At 40.6% G+C, this 17,339-nt stretch overlaps 1 protein-coding gene across 4 annotated transcripts in view; it reads left to right on the forward strand.

The window, feature by feature from the left end:
- Nucleotides 1–17,339, forward strand: part of NRP1 (neuropilin 1) — a 135,775-nt gene that overhangs the window by 63,100 nt on the left and 55,336 nt on the right. For all 4 annotated transcript variants that reach the window (XM_046013001.1, XM_046013003.1, XM_046013002.1 and 1 more), the window contains exons 5-6: nucleotides 5,876–6,031; nucleotides 8,012–8,178. In XM_046013001.1, coding sequence (XP_045868957.1) covers nucleotides 5,876–6,031; nucleotides 8,012–8,178 — 323 coding nt within the window. The remainder of the gene's footprint in view (nucleotides 1–5,875; nucleotides 6,032–8,011; nucleotides 8,179–17,339) is intronic.

The raw sequence follows: 17,339 nt of genomic DNA on the forward strand, positions 1-17,339 counted from the left end.
ATCTTGTCCAGTTTCTTCATTTTATAGACAAGGAAACTTGTCCAGTTTCTTCATTTTATAGACAAGGAAACTGAGGCCATGAAAGATTATACATGGTCTCATGGCCTCTTTTTTTTTTTCTTTTTTCTTTTTTTGTGGTAGAATTGGGACCAACACATGGTTTTCCTGACTAAAGTATTTTGCTCATTTCATTAACCTGCCTACTGGTCATTAATTCATAGACCCTAAGACAGCAATTAAGTCAAACCATTCACTTTACAAATGCAGAGATTAAGGACCAGAGAGGTTAAGTACTCGATACAATTTTAAGGATGAAATGTGCATCTATTATGCAATTACCAAAAATTTAGAAACTTAGAAAAGGAATGAGAATGTTTGGACATTCCTAATCTGATTTAATCAGATTTATTCTGTTCCCCATGGGGGCGGGGCATTGCTAATTTAGAGAGATTCCTTGTCTGCTCTGAGGCAATTTTTATCTTTGGCAATTTGAATCACCTCAAAACATCCTCTATCTATACTGATCTTATCATCTAAATTCATCCTACATTTAAAAAATACTGACTGAACACCTACCATGTACCAGGCACTGGTCTGGCCACTTGCTAAATAGAACAGTCAAAGATGGCTGCCCTCTCTAAGCTTCAGTCCTGCCAGGGAGAATGGGACAATAAACAACACACATTCTAGATGAATGACTTATGTGGTTAGAATGTCAAAAGGTGAGAAGTTCTATAAACAACAACAACAACAAAAATGGAAAGAAAGAAAAAGAAGAGGAGAGCAAAAGCATGAAAAGAGCTAAGGTTAGGAAGACGGATGTGTAGGTTGAAATTTTAAGTAAGGTGGTCAGGGTCAGCCTTAATACAAAAATGACATTTGAGCAGAGATTTGAAGGAGGGGGTGGGTAGCCATGTGAACAGCTAAATGAAAGTTTTCCATGTCAATCCTTGTGAATTAGGAGGTGAATGGCAAAAATACACACCCAAATCCTGAACAGAGGGAGATAATATCAAATAATTTGTTGCAGCTGCATTGCTTGTCTTGTGTTTAGTCTGGTTTAATATTGAGATTTCTCTAGAGAACACACTCCACACAGATCAGAAAGGGCAGGCTGGAAGTTCTTACAAGTCATGCAGTTAGAGATATATAACCATCTATAAAATAAAGCCAGATATTATGATCAGGCAGGAGGAAGGAATATTTAAATAAATATTAAATTGTAGATGAAGGGCAAGTATTGTGTGAAAGAGATTGCCTTTGCCTTTGAAATGACATTAAAATTATCAGTGTAATTCAATGTAGCTGTGTTCCTCAACAGTAAACAGCAATGGAGATAAACTGGGTTTAGGGAAAGCTTATATTGTCATTGGGGTAAATGGGTGAGCTATCATTGGTTTAGTTTCTTCTTTGGTCTATTACTATATAAATAGGGTTATGATGATCTTATCGAAACTCCTTCATTAAGTAATGAGATTTGCCCAAACAGAGTGCTGATTGATTTCCAAGTAGTCAATCCAATAATTAGGAAAACAATATTATAATAGTATAATAATAGTTGGAACATTTAATAATGGGTTTATTTGTTCGCAACCCAAATTTGCAGCCTTCCTTTCCAGAACTTATATTTAAATTGACATCTGAAAAGGAGGTCCAATCAACCAACTATTTTAGAATACTTTCAGAAAGAAGCACATTGTTATTAGTGTCAAGGGTTTCTCAAAGTAGTAATTTTCTGGCTCTAGAAAATCACTGAGTTGAAGCGAGGAACAATTAACAATAAGAGTTATCAGCCTTGCAATTCACTCGTGTTTTAAACTATGGTGCACTTGACTTATTCCCAGAGAAAACTGGCCCTGGAATGTGAAAACTGTGTATATTTGTTAAAAGTTAACTGGCTGCGTCCAGCCTACTCTAGAGTTACAACTCTCTCCTTTTTAGGCAAAATGGCAGACGGTCCCTCCTGGGTTTCTCATCAGTGGCACTAGAGATATTTTTGTCATACTAGTTCAACACAGACAGTTCCTTGCCAGCAAAATTGCTTTTACTCTTTGATTTCCCTTCTAAAAACAACAACCAGGAGGTGCTGAAGGCTGTAAACCATCACGTGGATTTAGGTTGCATTTTATCATACACAATGAATGAGAGGACTAAGTAATTGAAAGCTACCCATTGCTTCAGACTGACTTTGAAGAAGAGCAATTTACTCCAGAACTCAAAGTCCGAGACACACAGGGGGTGAATCACACATCCCCATGGATCGCTCTCGGAAGCTCCAATGGACTCACAGGTAGAGACTCTGAAGTGACTGATGGAAGTTTGCATAGGTTTGTGAGCCAGGAGCTGAGCGTGCCACCCTGGTGGGTGTCACAAGTGTTTGTGCTGAATTATGGAGCCCAACGTGAATGCTTAACTCCCATGGCATGAGCACGCATGGTCAGCTCTCGTCTAGGCTGGCCAAGGAGCTGGAAATGCAGTTGCTACCTACATTCCAGAAATTATCAACTATTTGAGGAATAGGTTTCATGAAAACTAGCTTGAGCTCTGTTTGGTTTTTATTGACTTACTCTTAATACTAAAATTAACCTTCGTAGGTAGAAATAGAAAATAAAAATGATATAAGCATAAAATATACACATTCCAAGATATAAATGACACAAAGGTGCAGATATTTTTTCTGGGAAAGAGTTGCGAAGTCCCAATATCCTCCAATAAAAAGTTTACTATTATAGAAGAGTACATGGTCTCTTTTATACCTTTATACCTTTTCAAAAAGATTCCCTTTTTTGTTTGGTTATTCGGAATGCCTCATTTTAAAATGAGGAGATTGCTGCCCTTTTTTTCCACATAGGAAGGAGGCAGAAAGCCAAGTTGTCTGATTCTAAGGGGGGTTATAATTCCTGGAAAGATGAATGGAAGAATACAGAGAACTGGGTATTGCCATTCAGGGTTGCTGGTGTATCTTTTAAACAACACAAATACCATATCGCCTTCACACCTGAAAAGATATGATCACTGTGGACCTACTGTCCCCACAAGAGATTGCTCGGCACATGTTACGGGCTTAAATTCTTCAATAATGCAATTTTTGAGTTCTACTGTTGTCTTTGTGACAGTTTCCATTCATCTCCTTGGCCTTTGGGTCTACAATAACGGAAGTAGGAAATCCAATAGCTGTGTTCATGTAAATACACAAATGAGCACACTCAGGAGATGGATGAGAATCCTGCATGCACTCCTGCTCAGATCAATATTGCATTAGCTTGCTCGGCTAAGGTCTTGCTGTTGTTCAGGAAAATTCAATACTTCTTTGTCTTATGGTCGAAAAAGCCTTTTCACTCTCGTATCTCGAGGGCTCCTAAAGAGAGTTGCACACTGCTGTCCGGGGGCAATGTTCTGAAGGACAGAAGGCAGATTTACCCAGCATGTCTTCAACATTATAAACCAGTGAGTCATGGAGACTCTCTAAATTATGAGTCTGCATTAGACAAGTTCTCTTCTGTTTGCTCTTTCAAAGAGACCCCCCCTCCCCCCATCCCCCCTTCCCCAGAGGAATGGGGTAGTAGTGGAGGGCGAGAATCTGCAGCCTAAGGGAGGGGGGCGAGTGCAGCTTTCCTTGTGCACTTGTATTCTTGGAGGGATCAGTGGCTGTGGGGATCAGAGAATGGCTCCAAGGACTCAGGCTGTAAAAGTCTGCCCACAAATTAAAGAAACAGAAAGTTACGAAGTCACGATAATGGAATTTAAAGGAGGAAAAAGAGTGAGATCATATGAATGGACTCTAGGCTTCTCATTAAGATTGCCCATCAGAAATGGGATTCTTTTTGTGGAAAGGGAAGACCCGAGTTCATGGCTCTAGCGCGATGTTTTCATGCATGTGTCATGGGCAACTTTTGCGTTCCAAAGGGAAGGAAAAAACTTGTTGAATTCATTCAGGTTGAAGAAAATCTGGCAAACAGCTAACACATGTAGAAGCTGAGGCTCAGATGAAACTGAAGAGAAACAAAACAGTTTCCTCTCCTGAGATGCTTTCTTCTGCCAACTGGGAAGTCTGATATGACAACATTTTCTTCCCATGATGCAGAGCCACTGTTCGTGACCACGTGGCGCCTTGTAGAAAACGGTATCGATGCCCCTAATGGGCTCTGTCCTTGTTTTCTTCATGACAAAGCAGTCTACACACACACACACACACACACTCACATGCACACACACACACACAGTGTTTGATTGCTGAGAGGGAGGGGTTACAGTAGGGAAAACTCTTCAAATTCAATCAAATCAACTACTATGAACGCGTGGAAAAGTTACCAGATACTCAACAGAACCACTTTGCACTAACTCCAATGTGGAAGCACTTTGGTTAGTTTTTTGGAGTTTTGATTTTTGTTTTGTTTTATTTTGTTTTTAAGTGGGTATGCCAAGGATCCTGTTAGCCAAGGATCTGAGTACCCTACAAAGCAGGGTGTTCAGACGAGCCAGCTGCCTACCAGGACCTCAGAGGGTCTACGTGGCTCCAGGGAGATCAGCTCTTCTGAGGCTCACTTTTTCAATCACATTTGAAGCTTCTCCTAGTCCCCCATCAACTGCCTTCTGCATCCAAGTTACACACACGGGCTTTGCACCCCGTGTCCCTGACGGAGGCCCACCCCTCCAGAGTGGGGTCCACCACTGTGCTTCCTTGGACAAAGCAGTAACTCTTAGTTGAAATGCAGAGAACCATGGATTTCTTGGAGGGGAAAATGGTCCACACCAGATTGTCCTTCTAAGCCCAAACCATCTGGTATGTTTTTTCCATATGTGCAATAAAAAAAAAAAAAAAGCCTAGAGAAAGGGGATTTTTTTTTCTTTTTTGCCTTACTGTTGATCTGGACAGAGAACTGGAAAGATTCTCCAAGCCCAGAGGGCTTGTGCACTGTCTATAAGGTAATTTAAAATTACTAATTACTGAGGTTTATCTAACAGCTCTTCAGTAAAGGGGTGGCTGGTCTAAGCCAAACAGCAGTGCGACTTACCAAAATTAATCAGTGTTCCCAGTCTTTCACTGCCTTGGGTACTTCCTCTTTTTCCCCAGCATGCATAGTCAAATGGCTGCATTGGGTCATCTTTTGGCCACAGGACACAAATGCAATGCAGTAACCTCTCCTGTGTTTGGGAAAAAACTGGAAGAAAAGTCAGATGCATTTTCTTTTCATTTGGTTTACAACTTATTGTTATATATAAATTATTTGTATCCGTAGCTTCTATTTTTTTAAATTGTTACAATTATTAGTTGGCCTGTAGATAGAGAGCTCTGAGTAGGACGCGGTACATTGTCCTTTGTCCAAGTCTGTGATGTTCCCCGTAATAAGGCTGCAGGACTAAAAGATGGAATGAGGAAGGACATCGGGACAATTCATTGCTGGATCATATTCCTGGTACTGGTCCGGTTCCATTCAGGACCAGCTTCCAGGATCTCCTCCTGCAGTGGGAGAAGTGAGTAAGGCAACTTCAGGAATCCTCGGTGATCACAGACTAGCAGGCATCTCGGCCCTGGGCAGTGCGGGCAGTTTGCTCCTGGAGGTGAATGTCAAGATGCCTCTTGACAGCCCAAACCTCATTCCTTGCAGTTGAGCAAGCATTTCGATTCTGTTCCTGAAAACAGTCCTGCTCAGTGGGGAATGTAGCTACATTTGTGACTGTCCTTCTGAGCACACTTTAAAATCCTCTCCACAAACCTGATCCAATTGTTCACCACAAAACAACCAGGGAAGACTTGCTTTGGGTAAGAAGACACTTCTGGGTTCTGCGGGGACCGATGTTTACAAAATGGTTATTCTTGCATCTGCTGTGGAACAAAAGCTATTTTAATGTTCTTTGCATTTTCCCTTTCTAGTTGGCCCTCACATTGGGCGTTACTGTGGACAGAAGACCCCAGGTCGGATCCGTTCCTCATCAGGCATTCTCTCCATGGTTTTTTACACCGACAGCGCGATTGCAAAAGAAGGCTTCTCAGCAAACTACAGTGTCTTGCAGAGCAGTGTCTCAGAAGGTCAGTATTTACTCATCTTGCAAAGCACTGTGGGAAACACTCCATGTTCTTCCTCCTCACAGCCCTTGTGGCCACAGGAAACACTAAAGAAGTATTTGGTGAATTGGAGTGCCAAGTATTTGTTTTACTCTTTTAAATGGTTTTTATGAACATCAATAGGAAGAACTGTTTGGTGTGCCTTCTTAAGAAAATCGTGGATGAGAAGGCTGCTTGTAAGCCTCTGAAATCATGGGAGAAAGTGGGAAATGGCAAAACAGAGACTTGAAACAATGAACTAGAGCCAGACCCCCTGTCTGGAACCCTTGAATGTGTATCGGGCTGAGAATCATACAGAGACAGGCATCGATCAGAAGTGATAGGAACACATCTGTGGTGGTTTATTGACAGGAAGTCTTACAAGATAGATACTGACACATTATGGTTTGGGTCATGAAGACCCACAATGGAAGCCATTTTGTTTTTCTTTCTTATGTGAATAGAAGTGGATATGCGGGTGAAACAAGCATGTTTCAACTTCTGTTCTAACTTTCCTCGAAAGAAAGAGAAGGTGGTATGTTTCACATCTTATTAAAATATGCAACTCAACCAACTCAAATCTTCCTCAAAGCTTATGTGGTGTTCAGCTCTTTCAAGGGCCTAAGGAAAACATCAGAAAGAACAATGAATGTGTGATTCAACATGTCTAGCTATCAGGTTGGAAAGTAACCTAGTGAAGAGGACAGAGGATATTTGGAAACCTATCCTACAGGCTAGTCTCCCTTTTAACCAGGAAAATAAAAATGCCAATTAAATTACAAAATCAGGGACACCTGGGTGGGTCAGTGGGTTAAAGACTCTGCCTTCAGCTCAGGTCGTGGTCCTAGGGTCCTGGGATTGAGCCCCGCATCCTGCTGAGCAGGGAGCCTGCTTCCTCCTCTCTCTCTGCCTGCCTCTCTGCCTACTTGTGATCTCTGTCTGTCAAATAAATAAATAAAATCTTTAAAAAATAAATAAATTACAAAATCATATTCGTACTTTAATTTGATCAATTAATTTACGTATCTCTGTATCTATAAATATTTTTGTATTACGAATAACAAACCTAACCTTAAAAGCATGAAACTGATGAAAGAAAACCTTTTATGCCCTATAACTTGATCTGTTATGACAGAAAATTCAGAAAGTGTGAAAGTTTGATTGAGATTTTTCTTGATGGTTGAGAATCTTTTATCTCTAAAACTTTTTTTTCACTTTATTACTTTAGATTCACATTTCCTGAGGTTGATTATTCATCTCTTTTTATCATATTTCATACCAATGTCATATTTCATCGTTTCACTGAGTATACGAGGCCTAATGGAATACATGATTCATGATTCATAGTCCTCACTGTGAGCATTATTATTTTATGTTGTAAAGCAACGGTCCTCTTTGGGACCATATGATACTGAAGTTTACTTCTGACGGATACTCCCATGTTTTAATGATATAAACTAGGGGCAGGAGGCATGAGAAAGAAGGGAGTCAAGGAGAGGAGACCCAGGTACCAAATAGGCGGAATCTGAAAAACAGAGAGTTCAGATCTGCTGTCCACCTAATATGGATTAATAACATAGACATAAAGTCTTTTTCATTTTTATTAGACATTGAAAGAATTAGTAAAATTTTATTTAAATATAGCTTCTGTATTGAACTTTGAAAGTAAATAAAAATTCCCATCATTTCCTAATAAATTTCTGATGGTATTTCTGTCAAGCTAGATCCAGTGAGGAAAATAATCACTATGAAATCTTCACAGACTTGCTTTTAAAAATTATTACCATTATTACAATTACTGTCACATACCAGTGCTGCATCCCAGTAAGTCCCTCACTGTCATCTTCTGTAAGATACTCTGTGAACATCAAAATCAGTGTTTTCATCTGCCAAGTTATAAAAAGAAATATGTATCTCGGGTCCCTTTTGTTTTGATGACTTTCGGCCCTTTTTCTTCCCCTTCAGATTTCAAATGTATGGAAGCTCTGGGCATGGAATCGGGCGAGATTCATTCTGACCAAATCACAGCTTCTTCCCAGTACAGCACCAACTGGTCTGCGGAACGCTCCCGCCTCAACTACCCCGAGAACGGGTGGACTCCCGGGGAAGATTCCTACAAAGAGTGGATTCAGGTACGTGGCATGAGACTCAGCACACACAGGGCTGAACATTTAGGTCATCTAGAAAGGCTGTCGACCTAAAGCAGCACCATTTCAAACGCCTTCAAATGGAACAATGGGTACCGAGTGTATGCACTCTGCAGGATCATCCCATCACCACAATCGGGGAGCAGCAGGCCCGCTGGATGTCCCCGAAGATGCATTTATTTTTGCAGATACTTACATGCAAGTCTTCAGAGAATTCGAGCACGCAAGTCTTCAGAGAATTTGAGCACTGATGTCTCACTTTGGTAACAACCAAAAGATCTGATTTTTCCCCACGACTACACATTTTCTATTCAGACGCTTCCGCTGTCAACAGATTTTTATTTCCTTGATGAAATACATTTGTTCTGGCCAACTTGCATGAAGTAATTGCATCTAAGTATAAGGCTTCTTATTTGTTTGTTTGTTCTGAGTAGAAGAAGGAAGAAAGGGGTTGAGGCTTACTTTTCCTACAGGTACACATAACACATGCCCAAGGAAGCAGTCTTTGTGGATTCTGTATATACACAGATATGTATGAAATGAACACATTTGTATCCTTATTATGATGTTGCTTCTGCTGTGCTCCCTTTGCCCTAGCACTCCCTTCCCTGCCCTTGTCTTGCATTCCCCGGGACTCTCCTCCCCTGCACCACATCTCCCCTGCCCCCACCCGTCCCTGGCACCACTCCTAATGCCTCAGCTTGTCCAGCCTTGATGTCTGGATACTCCCACCCACGGCCTGACGCTCATGTTCTTGACTTTTTCACCCACTGTCAAATGAAACATCCCTATCTGGCTGTGGGGGTTAAACTGTGGGCAAATTATACAGAGTTATTTGCTGAAGGATCCAGGCTTCCTTTTCAGAGAGTAGGCAAAGCTTGTCTTACCATTCATTGCTGGATATATAAAAATGACTAATTCCCAGAGAGAGTTTCTAAGCAAGAAAAAACCCACAATGATTAATCCCCTACTTTCTACATCTATGGCTGCTTCAGTCTTTTGAACACAAATACCAGATTTTGTTTTACTTTGAAAAGGTCAATATTAGTTTAACATACACTTAAAGTGAAATGGCCTATTACAGGAGACTGAACTCCTGCTAACCTCTAAATGATAACTCTGAGAAATGTGTCGAGGGTGAGAAAAGATGAGACTTTCACCTGAGGTTTGCTGAATCCACCTCTAGATTAAGTCAGAACTTAAATGAATTTGCCTATGTCAAAACAGCTCTTCGTAAGTTATTTTTCCACATCCCCAAACCAACAAACAGTTCCATATGATTGACAGATGTGCCTCTAGAGGAGAGCTTGCATTTTGCAACGGTAAGCATCTTTGCATGGTAACGTGGTCCTATTCTTGGTCATGTGGAGAGTGCTGGATAATTTAAGGACAGGGGTCTCGCGAGCGTTCTGAAATTGCAGCTGTAGCAATTTTTCTGTGCAGGGCAATTCTGTGTCGGGAGAAACATGGAGACAAAAACGGGCTCTCACAAAGCATTTGTCAACAGGACAGGATTCACATCATGCTCAGGAATTAGGCAGAAGAAAAGAATCTGAACGGCCCAACTCTACCAAAGCATAGAAAGCAGTGGTTAGGAGAAGCTAGGTAACCCAAACCCACAAAATGAAGTTTAGTTCAAGCTCAAGCTTCTTGCCTTCTTCATCTCCAGTCGGCTGGGGGTCTGCTCCACATCTCACCCCAGGACCCGGACAGAGAGAGTGGCGGTCATCTCAAAGGTTGCTTGTCACAAAGCAGAGGGAAAAACAGCACGGCCGTGGCGCGAGCTCTTAAGTTCCCCTCGAAGAACACTTCCACCATTTTCATTGCCAAAGCACGTCCCATGGCCACACTTAGCTGCTGAAGGGCAGCACTTTAGCTCCTGCTGGAGGGAGAAACACTAGAAATTTGGTGAACAGTATGAATGACAATTGTGCCATTCATAGAATAGTTGCCGTTTATTAAGTGTTTACTGTGGGACCCGACTTCAGCTGAGAACTTGATATATTTGCTTTTAATCCTCCCAGCAATCCCTGGAAGGAGGTGCAATTATCCTCATTTTAAAAATGAGGACACTGAGGTTCAGAAAGATTAGTAAATGCCCAAGGCACAGTGAATGACCGGACTTGGAAGTGGGATCTGTCAGCCTCCTAATACCTGCTTCTTTATGTTTCGGTCTGCTCTGTCTTTATCATTCATCACCTTTCATATAAAAGGTGTGTCTTCTCACACGACTCCCATTATGCTTTTCCTCGGGAGAAGACACGCCGAGATGAGTTGGGTGCTTACTGTTTCTAAACCTAGAATTCAGTGCCTTTATGCCTCTCCATCCCTATGGAAGATGAATGTCAGAGAAGCTTAGCATCAGTGCACCTTGAGGTAAAATTATCTTTTGTTCCTTCCGGAGCTCAGCGGGCTCATTTCCATGCTTGTTGTGTCTGCGTACATGGTAGGGGTTCTTATCATTCACCCATCACCTAATTATGAATAATTTCATATGTTTTCAGCTTTTCTGAAACTCCTTGAAAGGGGTTGGCTTGCTGTTTTCTCTGGGTAGATGTTTTAAATTAACCAAGAAGCAAAGCGTAATTGAGGCTGAGGGCAGGAGGTGCATACCTCTACTCACAGGAACGTTAACGCACATACATTCCCATTGATATGCACATCAGTATGCCCAGGGTATTTGTTTCCTTTTTCCACTTTTTCACATTTTTGCATGAAATATACCCCCACAAAACATGTTGCTGTAGCAACAAGGACAAACACTTGCATGTGTTAAGTTAATAAGGCAGTACTGGAAGCTGACTTTCCTTCAAGACAGGAACAGTCTTTGGTTGCCATTGTTTTCTCTAGGAAATTACTTAGTGACATAAAAAAACAATGCATCGTTAACTGTGGGTATGAATGTCCACCTTTGGGGCTTCCTGTGAGATCTGTTGTCTGCCAGAAAGCTAAAAACAAGTCAAGAGGCAATTTAGTGGGAAGGGGCGTAAGGGAAGTCCCAGCTCGGAGCTTTATGGTCATATCCTGCTCGAAAAGCCACTTCATATCCTGAGCAGCTAAAACCTCTTAATTGTCCACGGCAGAGTTAACCACACTGTGAAATTTGCCCATGTTTTTCACGGTATCCCATTCTGTCCTGTGTCTTAGAGCTGCTTATCTTATTGTTAATTTCATCTTTTTCTCCCTTTTGTTTCTGGTTAAACAATCAAGGATTCATAGTAGAGACCCCAGGTATCAGTGGCGCTCTAACAAGTCTTCATTTTCGAGCACCTCCTTTAGAGCCCAAGCCATTAACCTCGTTGAAGCTGAGTTTCTTTCCCTGTAAGAATGAAGGTACTGTAGGCTTCTCCATTCAAGCTCTAGCAGTTCATGATACTGTGAATTTTGGAGAAATGCAGTCTCCGTTTTTCTTCTCCTCCCTGCATACTAAGTGCATAGCGCACTGTCTGTTCAGGGAGCATGTTCTCATAGATCCTAAGTGTAGCCATTCACACACAAAGCAGAATTTAATTTGTTAATTATTTCAATGTTTTATTAATGATAGTGTTCACCACACTGTAAACAGATTTATCCTTCTCGCTTTAATTAAAGCTCTTGGGAGCGCTTTCCTCAAAACAACTGTGACTTTTCCCTGATTAAAATGCCAGGAGACAAGGGGAAAAAAAAATGCAAGAGATATAATGCCTGGATGGGATATGAACTTCGTTGATCCAAAGACATAAAAATGGCGCTAGGGACAAATCGATTACCACATTCCCCCACACTGACTTTGGAAATAGAATTACTTGATAAACCAACTCAGGCTGGAACTGCACTCTTCTCCAAATTTGGGGCCATTGTCTTTTGTGAGAAAATTTTGGGTACTAGATTATTTATGCCCTCACTTATTCCAGAGAAGCAGAAAGCGAAAGCCATTGGCCCCTAAACCCTATCCTGTTCGGTTTGGTAAGACAGCCCTCATGGATTAATCACATAGGAGAAGGAAGCCTCAGGAAGACACTTTGCAGCCCTAAGAATACATCAGCAAGCCCCCGGAGCAAAAGTTGCCCTCTCTTTCCAATGTATTTCCTAGCACAGATGTTCATTCTGAAGTATGAGGAGGAGGAATGTTCCAGAAGAGAGGAGGTAGTGCTCACTTCATGAGGAAGCTTGTTTCTGTGTTTTCCTTTTGCCTTATATGTATTTCTCTTGGATAATATTCCACAGTTTCTAACTGAAGGAATTCTTAAAACAGGCATGAGCAGCAAAAGGCCCTAGGGTGTGGAAAGGAGATAGTTAGAACTGAGTCAGAACACGCCTATAACAGCTCACGCACATTCTGTCATGTTCGCTCACTGGCAACTATAGCATCAAGGACAGTAGGTGCCCTTGATCACGTTCAATATGAGAAACTGGTCAAATCCAGGAGGCCTTTAGGTTTCTTTGTGGATTTTAAAATTCATTGTACGACATGTTCTAACAACAAAACGTGCTTCTATAGCACATTTCCTTTCTTAAAGCACCTTTTTGGACACTTCCCATTTCAGTCTTCAAATGTATGTTAAGTAGACCAAAGAGTCACATCCCCATCTTCATGTGAGAGAAGCAAGGCTCAGAGAAGTTCAATAATTCACGAGTCCCAACGTGGAGAAAAGATGCAGCTTGTGGGAAAGCTCAGGCTTACACAATGGGAGTGAACTTCCTTCCTCAGACTTGAGAAGGAGTCAGCGGGCACAGAGAGATCTGGAAGGCAGACAGCAGCTGAATCACCACTTGTGGTCAGGCCTGACACAGGGCCAGCATGCAGCTGGCCTTTGTGTTGTAGCTCTCTGGTCGTTCGAATTATGAGTCTTTTTACCTCACGCTGCCTCAAATGAGGTAAGAGGGGCAGTTCTCCCACTCTACCTCTCTGGAGAAAAACTACAGAGCCTCTGAAGTTGTGGGGCCTTCAGGTCCCAGAGGAGACTGCCATTCAAATAACCGGGTTCCTAGAACCCCCAGCCCCAGGAGCTTTCCTCTGTGCAAGGAGGCTCACTGCCCAGAGACTCTCCCAATATCCCTCTGGGGCTGTGAGCTGTATCTCCCAGTAACTTCCAGAGTGGCTCCGTCATCACTCAAAAATGGAATTAACAGTTACAGCTTACTGAGAACAGAGACAAAAATTAATTTAATGGCATGGGCTTGATTTCAGGAGCTAAGGAGGGGCCAGCTGGATGCCCTGTAAGTAACAAATGGAATGAAATAACTCATGAATTCATGGAAATATTCCCTCCGACACGTGGAATTATTACACATTTTTAGCTTAGGTGGGAGAAGTGAGTGCTGCTCATTCAATGAGAAGAATTCGTTATTTGGAACCCTGGTTTTTATCTTTAAAGTTAGTTGTCTTCCAAAATTAAAAGCAGAAACTGGAGACGCTTTAACAAGTTCCGTATATAATTCTCTTTCCTTTCAAACTTTCTGGAAACATCTTTTGTTCTCATAATAATGTGTTGGCTTTGGAACAGGTATCTCCAATGAAACAGTTTTTGACTTTTCACTCAATTGTGAGTTTTTAGCACATTTATAATCTGTAACATTGTATTCAGAATTGGTTCCATGTGCTAAATTGACTAATCCAGAACATATATTAAGCCAGGTTATCCTGACTGTAGACTTGCTGCTTATAAACCAGATAATTTAGAGGGTGTATTATCTCATTCAGATCATTAGTAAATTGCTGAAATTGCAATAAAATGATCCTTTATAAGTGTGTAACTCAAGAACTGGCAAAAATAGCTCACTGGGTTACCCAAATGTGGAACGATGCATGTAAAATGTAATGTTGGCAAATTTAGGGAAAATACAGCTGTTCAACTGAACGTTGATTCCCCAGGTGTGCTCTGTGTGTGTGTGTATGTGTGTGTATTGCAACTAATATTAATATGCTATTTTAGCTAAAACATTGATCTGGAAGAGAGACAATTTGCTTTTTTAAAAATCCCCCAGGTAAGCCTTTGGTTGTCTTACCCGGATTCTGCAGTGACCTCTACTTCCTGCATAAAACAAATGCTTCACGTCCTATCCTGAGTGCATCATAGGTCTGTTTTCGGTGACTAGGTTCCACCCAGGAAGTCTCTGTTCCAAAAATTCGCTCTCGAGGAACTTTTCCTAATGCTTTCTCTGGTAACTTGTTTTCTCATGGTATAGGAAGTCATTTGAAGGAAATACATATAGGAAATGCATATAGGGATAGATGGAATTCAAAGTTTTTTGCTGCTTTAAAGGTGGGTATGATTTAGGGAACACAGATAAGCATATGACATAATTATGTAGATATTTTTAACTGAATGTTTTGTCATATAGAAAATACAAGGACGACTTTAACCATTTCGATTAAGTCGACCACTTACTTCAGTTTTAAAAATCAGTCAGATGATTTTACTAATTAGTATTTCTTGTCAACACACCTAAAAGAAGATGTATGACATTTAAAGAAACCTCTTCGAATTTTATGATGAAACATCGCTGGAAAGACAATATTGAAAGAACCACACCTGTTCAGCTAGAATTACACTTAAAATAGATTAATTTGCATAATACACATTCCATTTTGCTTACAGGTTTGGTTTCTTATTATTTTATGCTAGTGTCTATTTGGAACCAAAATTCTTAGTTATATTCCTGAGAAGAACTGTTTTCTTCCCAGGATAGCTCAATTTTAAGCATAAGACTAAAAGCAGAGGCAAACGTCATCTTGTCTGAATTCCTTATATTGCGCAGGTTCAGAGGTTAAGCGATTGGCAAGACCACAGAGCAAGTTAATGATAGAACCTGGACTAGAATCCTAGTAGTCTTGCTGTCACTGCTTTGTTGCAGCTCCGGTGTACTAATATGCAAATATGGATTTGGGTCCCTCTTGAAGATGGTATCCTGAAGACCATTTATATACCTGCTCAGTTACTGATTGGTAAATGATGTCTATCAAATTGAACAGTCACTGCAGAAGCTTTAACTTAAACTAATGACTGGATTGTGTCTAGAGCAGGGTTTCTTGGCCTGGACAATACTGACATTTTAGAGTAGATAATTCTTTGTTGTGGAGACTATCCTGGGGGTTACAGGATTTTGAGCAGGATCCCTGACTCAATAGAAGTCAGTAACACACACACACACACACACACACACACACACACACACACCTCTTGATTTTGATGACCAAAAATATCTCCAAGCATTGTCAACTGTCCTATCGGGGAAAAAAAAAATCACCCTTGATTGAAAGCCACTGGTGTAGAAGACACTGTAGGTCCTAATCAAGTCATTTTTTATTTTTTTTTATTTTTTATTTTTTTTTTAAGGTTTTATTTATTTGACAGACAGAGATCACAAGTAGGCAGAGAGGCAGGCAGAGAGAGAGGAGGAAGCAGGCTCTCTGCTGAGCAGAGAGGCCTTTGTGGGGCTCGATCCCAGAATCCTGGGATCATGACCTGAGCTGAAGGCAGAGGCTTTAACCCACTGAGCCACCCAGGCGCCCCTCAAGTCATTTTTTAAATAATAAGGTTGATCACTATTTTGAAAGAAAAAGTAAACTGGTTGCTTGGCTGTTTTTTGTCACTTTTCAACCTCTTATCATAGATATCGTTTGAACAGAATTGTAGTTCTTTTGTTTTCCAAAAATACTGATGCATCTGTTTACGTTATACAGGAAAATAGCATCATAAACCTCCTTGTTTATTTATCTTGAGCTTCACTATTTTTAGCTTTTAAAAGTGAACTGTTTTTAGCTAAATATATACAGATGCGATTTTACAATACCGCAGCTTGGGCTTCCAAATGCACTGATAAGGATTGGTTTAAAGAAAGGAAACACAAGGATAAAAATCACGAGTCATCATTGACAAGATTTAGGAAAAATAAGACTGAAATGAGCTCCTCCACGCCTGGATATTGTGTGTCACTGACCTCTGTGGAGGTATTTTGGTTTTTTTGCAGTATATAAATCAAATGCGTGTGTGCGTGTGTGTATGTGTGTGTGTGTGTGTGTGTGTGTTTTCACTTCCAAGGTAAAGGAGAGTAAGGAAGTGTGTTTGAAAAGCTTCTCTATTGCTTATTACCTTATCTTTTCATGGGAAAAATACTATTAAGTTTCCAATTTTGTAACCTAAACAACAACACATTAAGAGCTATCAATTACCCACCAGTTTCATATCTGTGGACCAATAAGAAGGCAAGGTTGATGGTTTCACATCTGTTTTGGGTGAAAGGCTGTTCCTGTCTGTGGTATTTAAAATTTAAAGAACTTCTGTTATTATACAATTGGGAATCCTCAGGGAGTAAAATGTTAATGAAATCCATAACATGCCCAGATTTTATGATAGCAGTTTTAAGAAATTCCTTTGGTGGGGTTTGTTGATTTCTGTCCTGGCGGTAATAATTGTACCTTTTACAGAGTGCGTTAATGTTCACGTTTAGGAGCAATGCCTACGCTTAGGCAGCGTGTAATGTAACACACGAACTCCTAAGCTTTAAATAACTTTCATATCGTAGTTTGAAAGCCCCAGAGCGAAAAATGCATGTTCTTCAGAACTGGCACAACCCACAGTTTAAAACTTGTCTGGCATGTTTGAAGCAACCTCCCGCAAAGGTGAAAAGGTACAGCTTGGAAATTCCAAAGCCGGGATGGGAATGGGTCTCCCATGCCCTCATGAAGTTCTCATTTAATGCACCATTTGAAAGCTCCACATCAAAATGGCAATTTTGATCCACATCGAAATGACAATTTGGGATGTTGACCTGCAATAGGGACAGAAACCCATATTTTTTTCCTTTTTCCACTCCCAACCCTCCCCCAGCTTTCAAATGTCATTCAATTCTATGCTCAGATAAAGAGGAAAGTAGATTAAATAAAAAATGCTCTCTACATCCCAACAGTAATAAAATGCATTATGCCTTCATATTTCCAGCTATTGAACAGAATAAGCATTTGAGATTAATCGCACATGTTCCGACTCAGAATAATCATATACATACTTGCTCAAGTGATGTGAAGGTTTGTTTGGTTGTTTTTGTGGGGTTTTTTTGTTTGTTTTAGGGTTTTTTATTTTTTTTTAATTTTGTTAAGTTTTTATTTATTTTTTAAACTTCTTTTCAGTGTTCCAGAATTCATTGTTCATATACCGCACCCA

Source organism: Meles meles, chromosome 7 (assembly GCF_922984935.1).
Source record: "Meles meles chromosome 7, mMelMel3.1 paternal haplotype, whole genome shotgun sequence".
Classification (NCBI taxonomy): Eukaryota; Metazoa; Chordata; class Mammalia; order Carnivora; family Mustelidae; genus Meles; species Meles meles.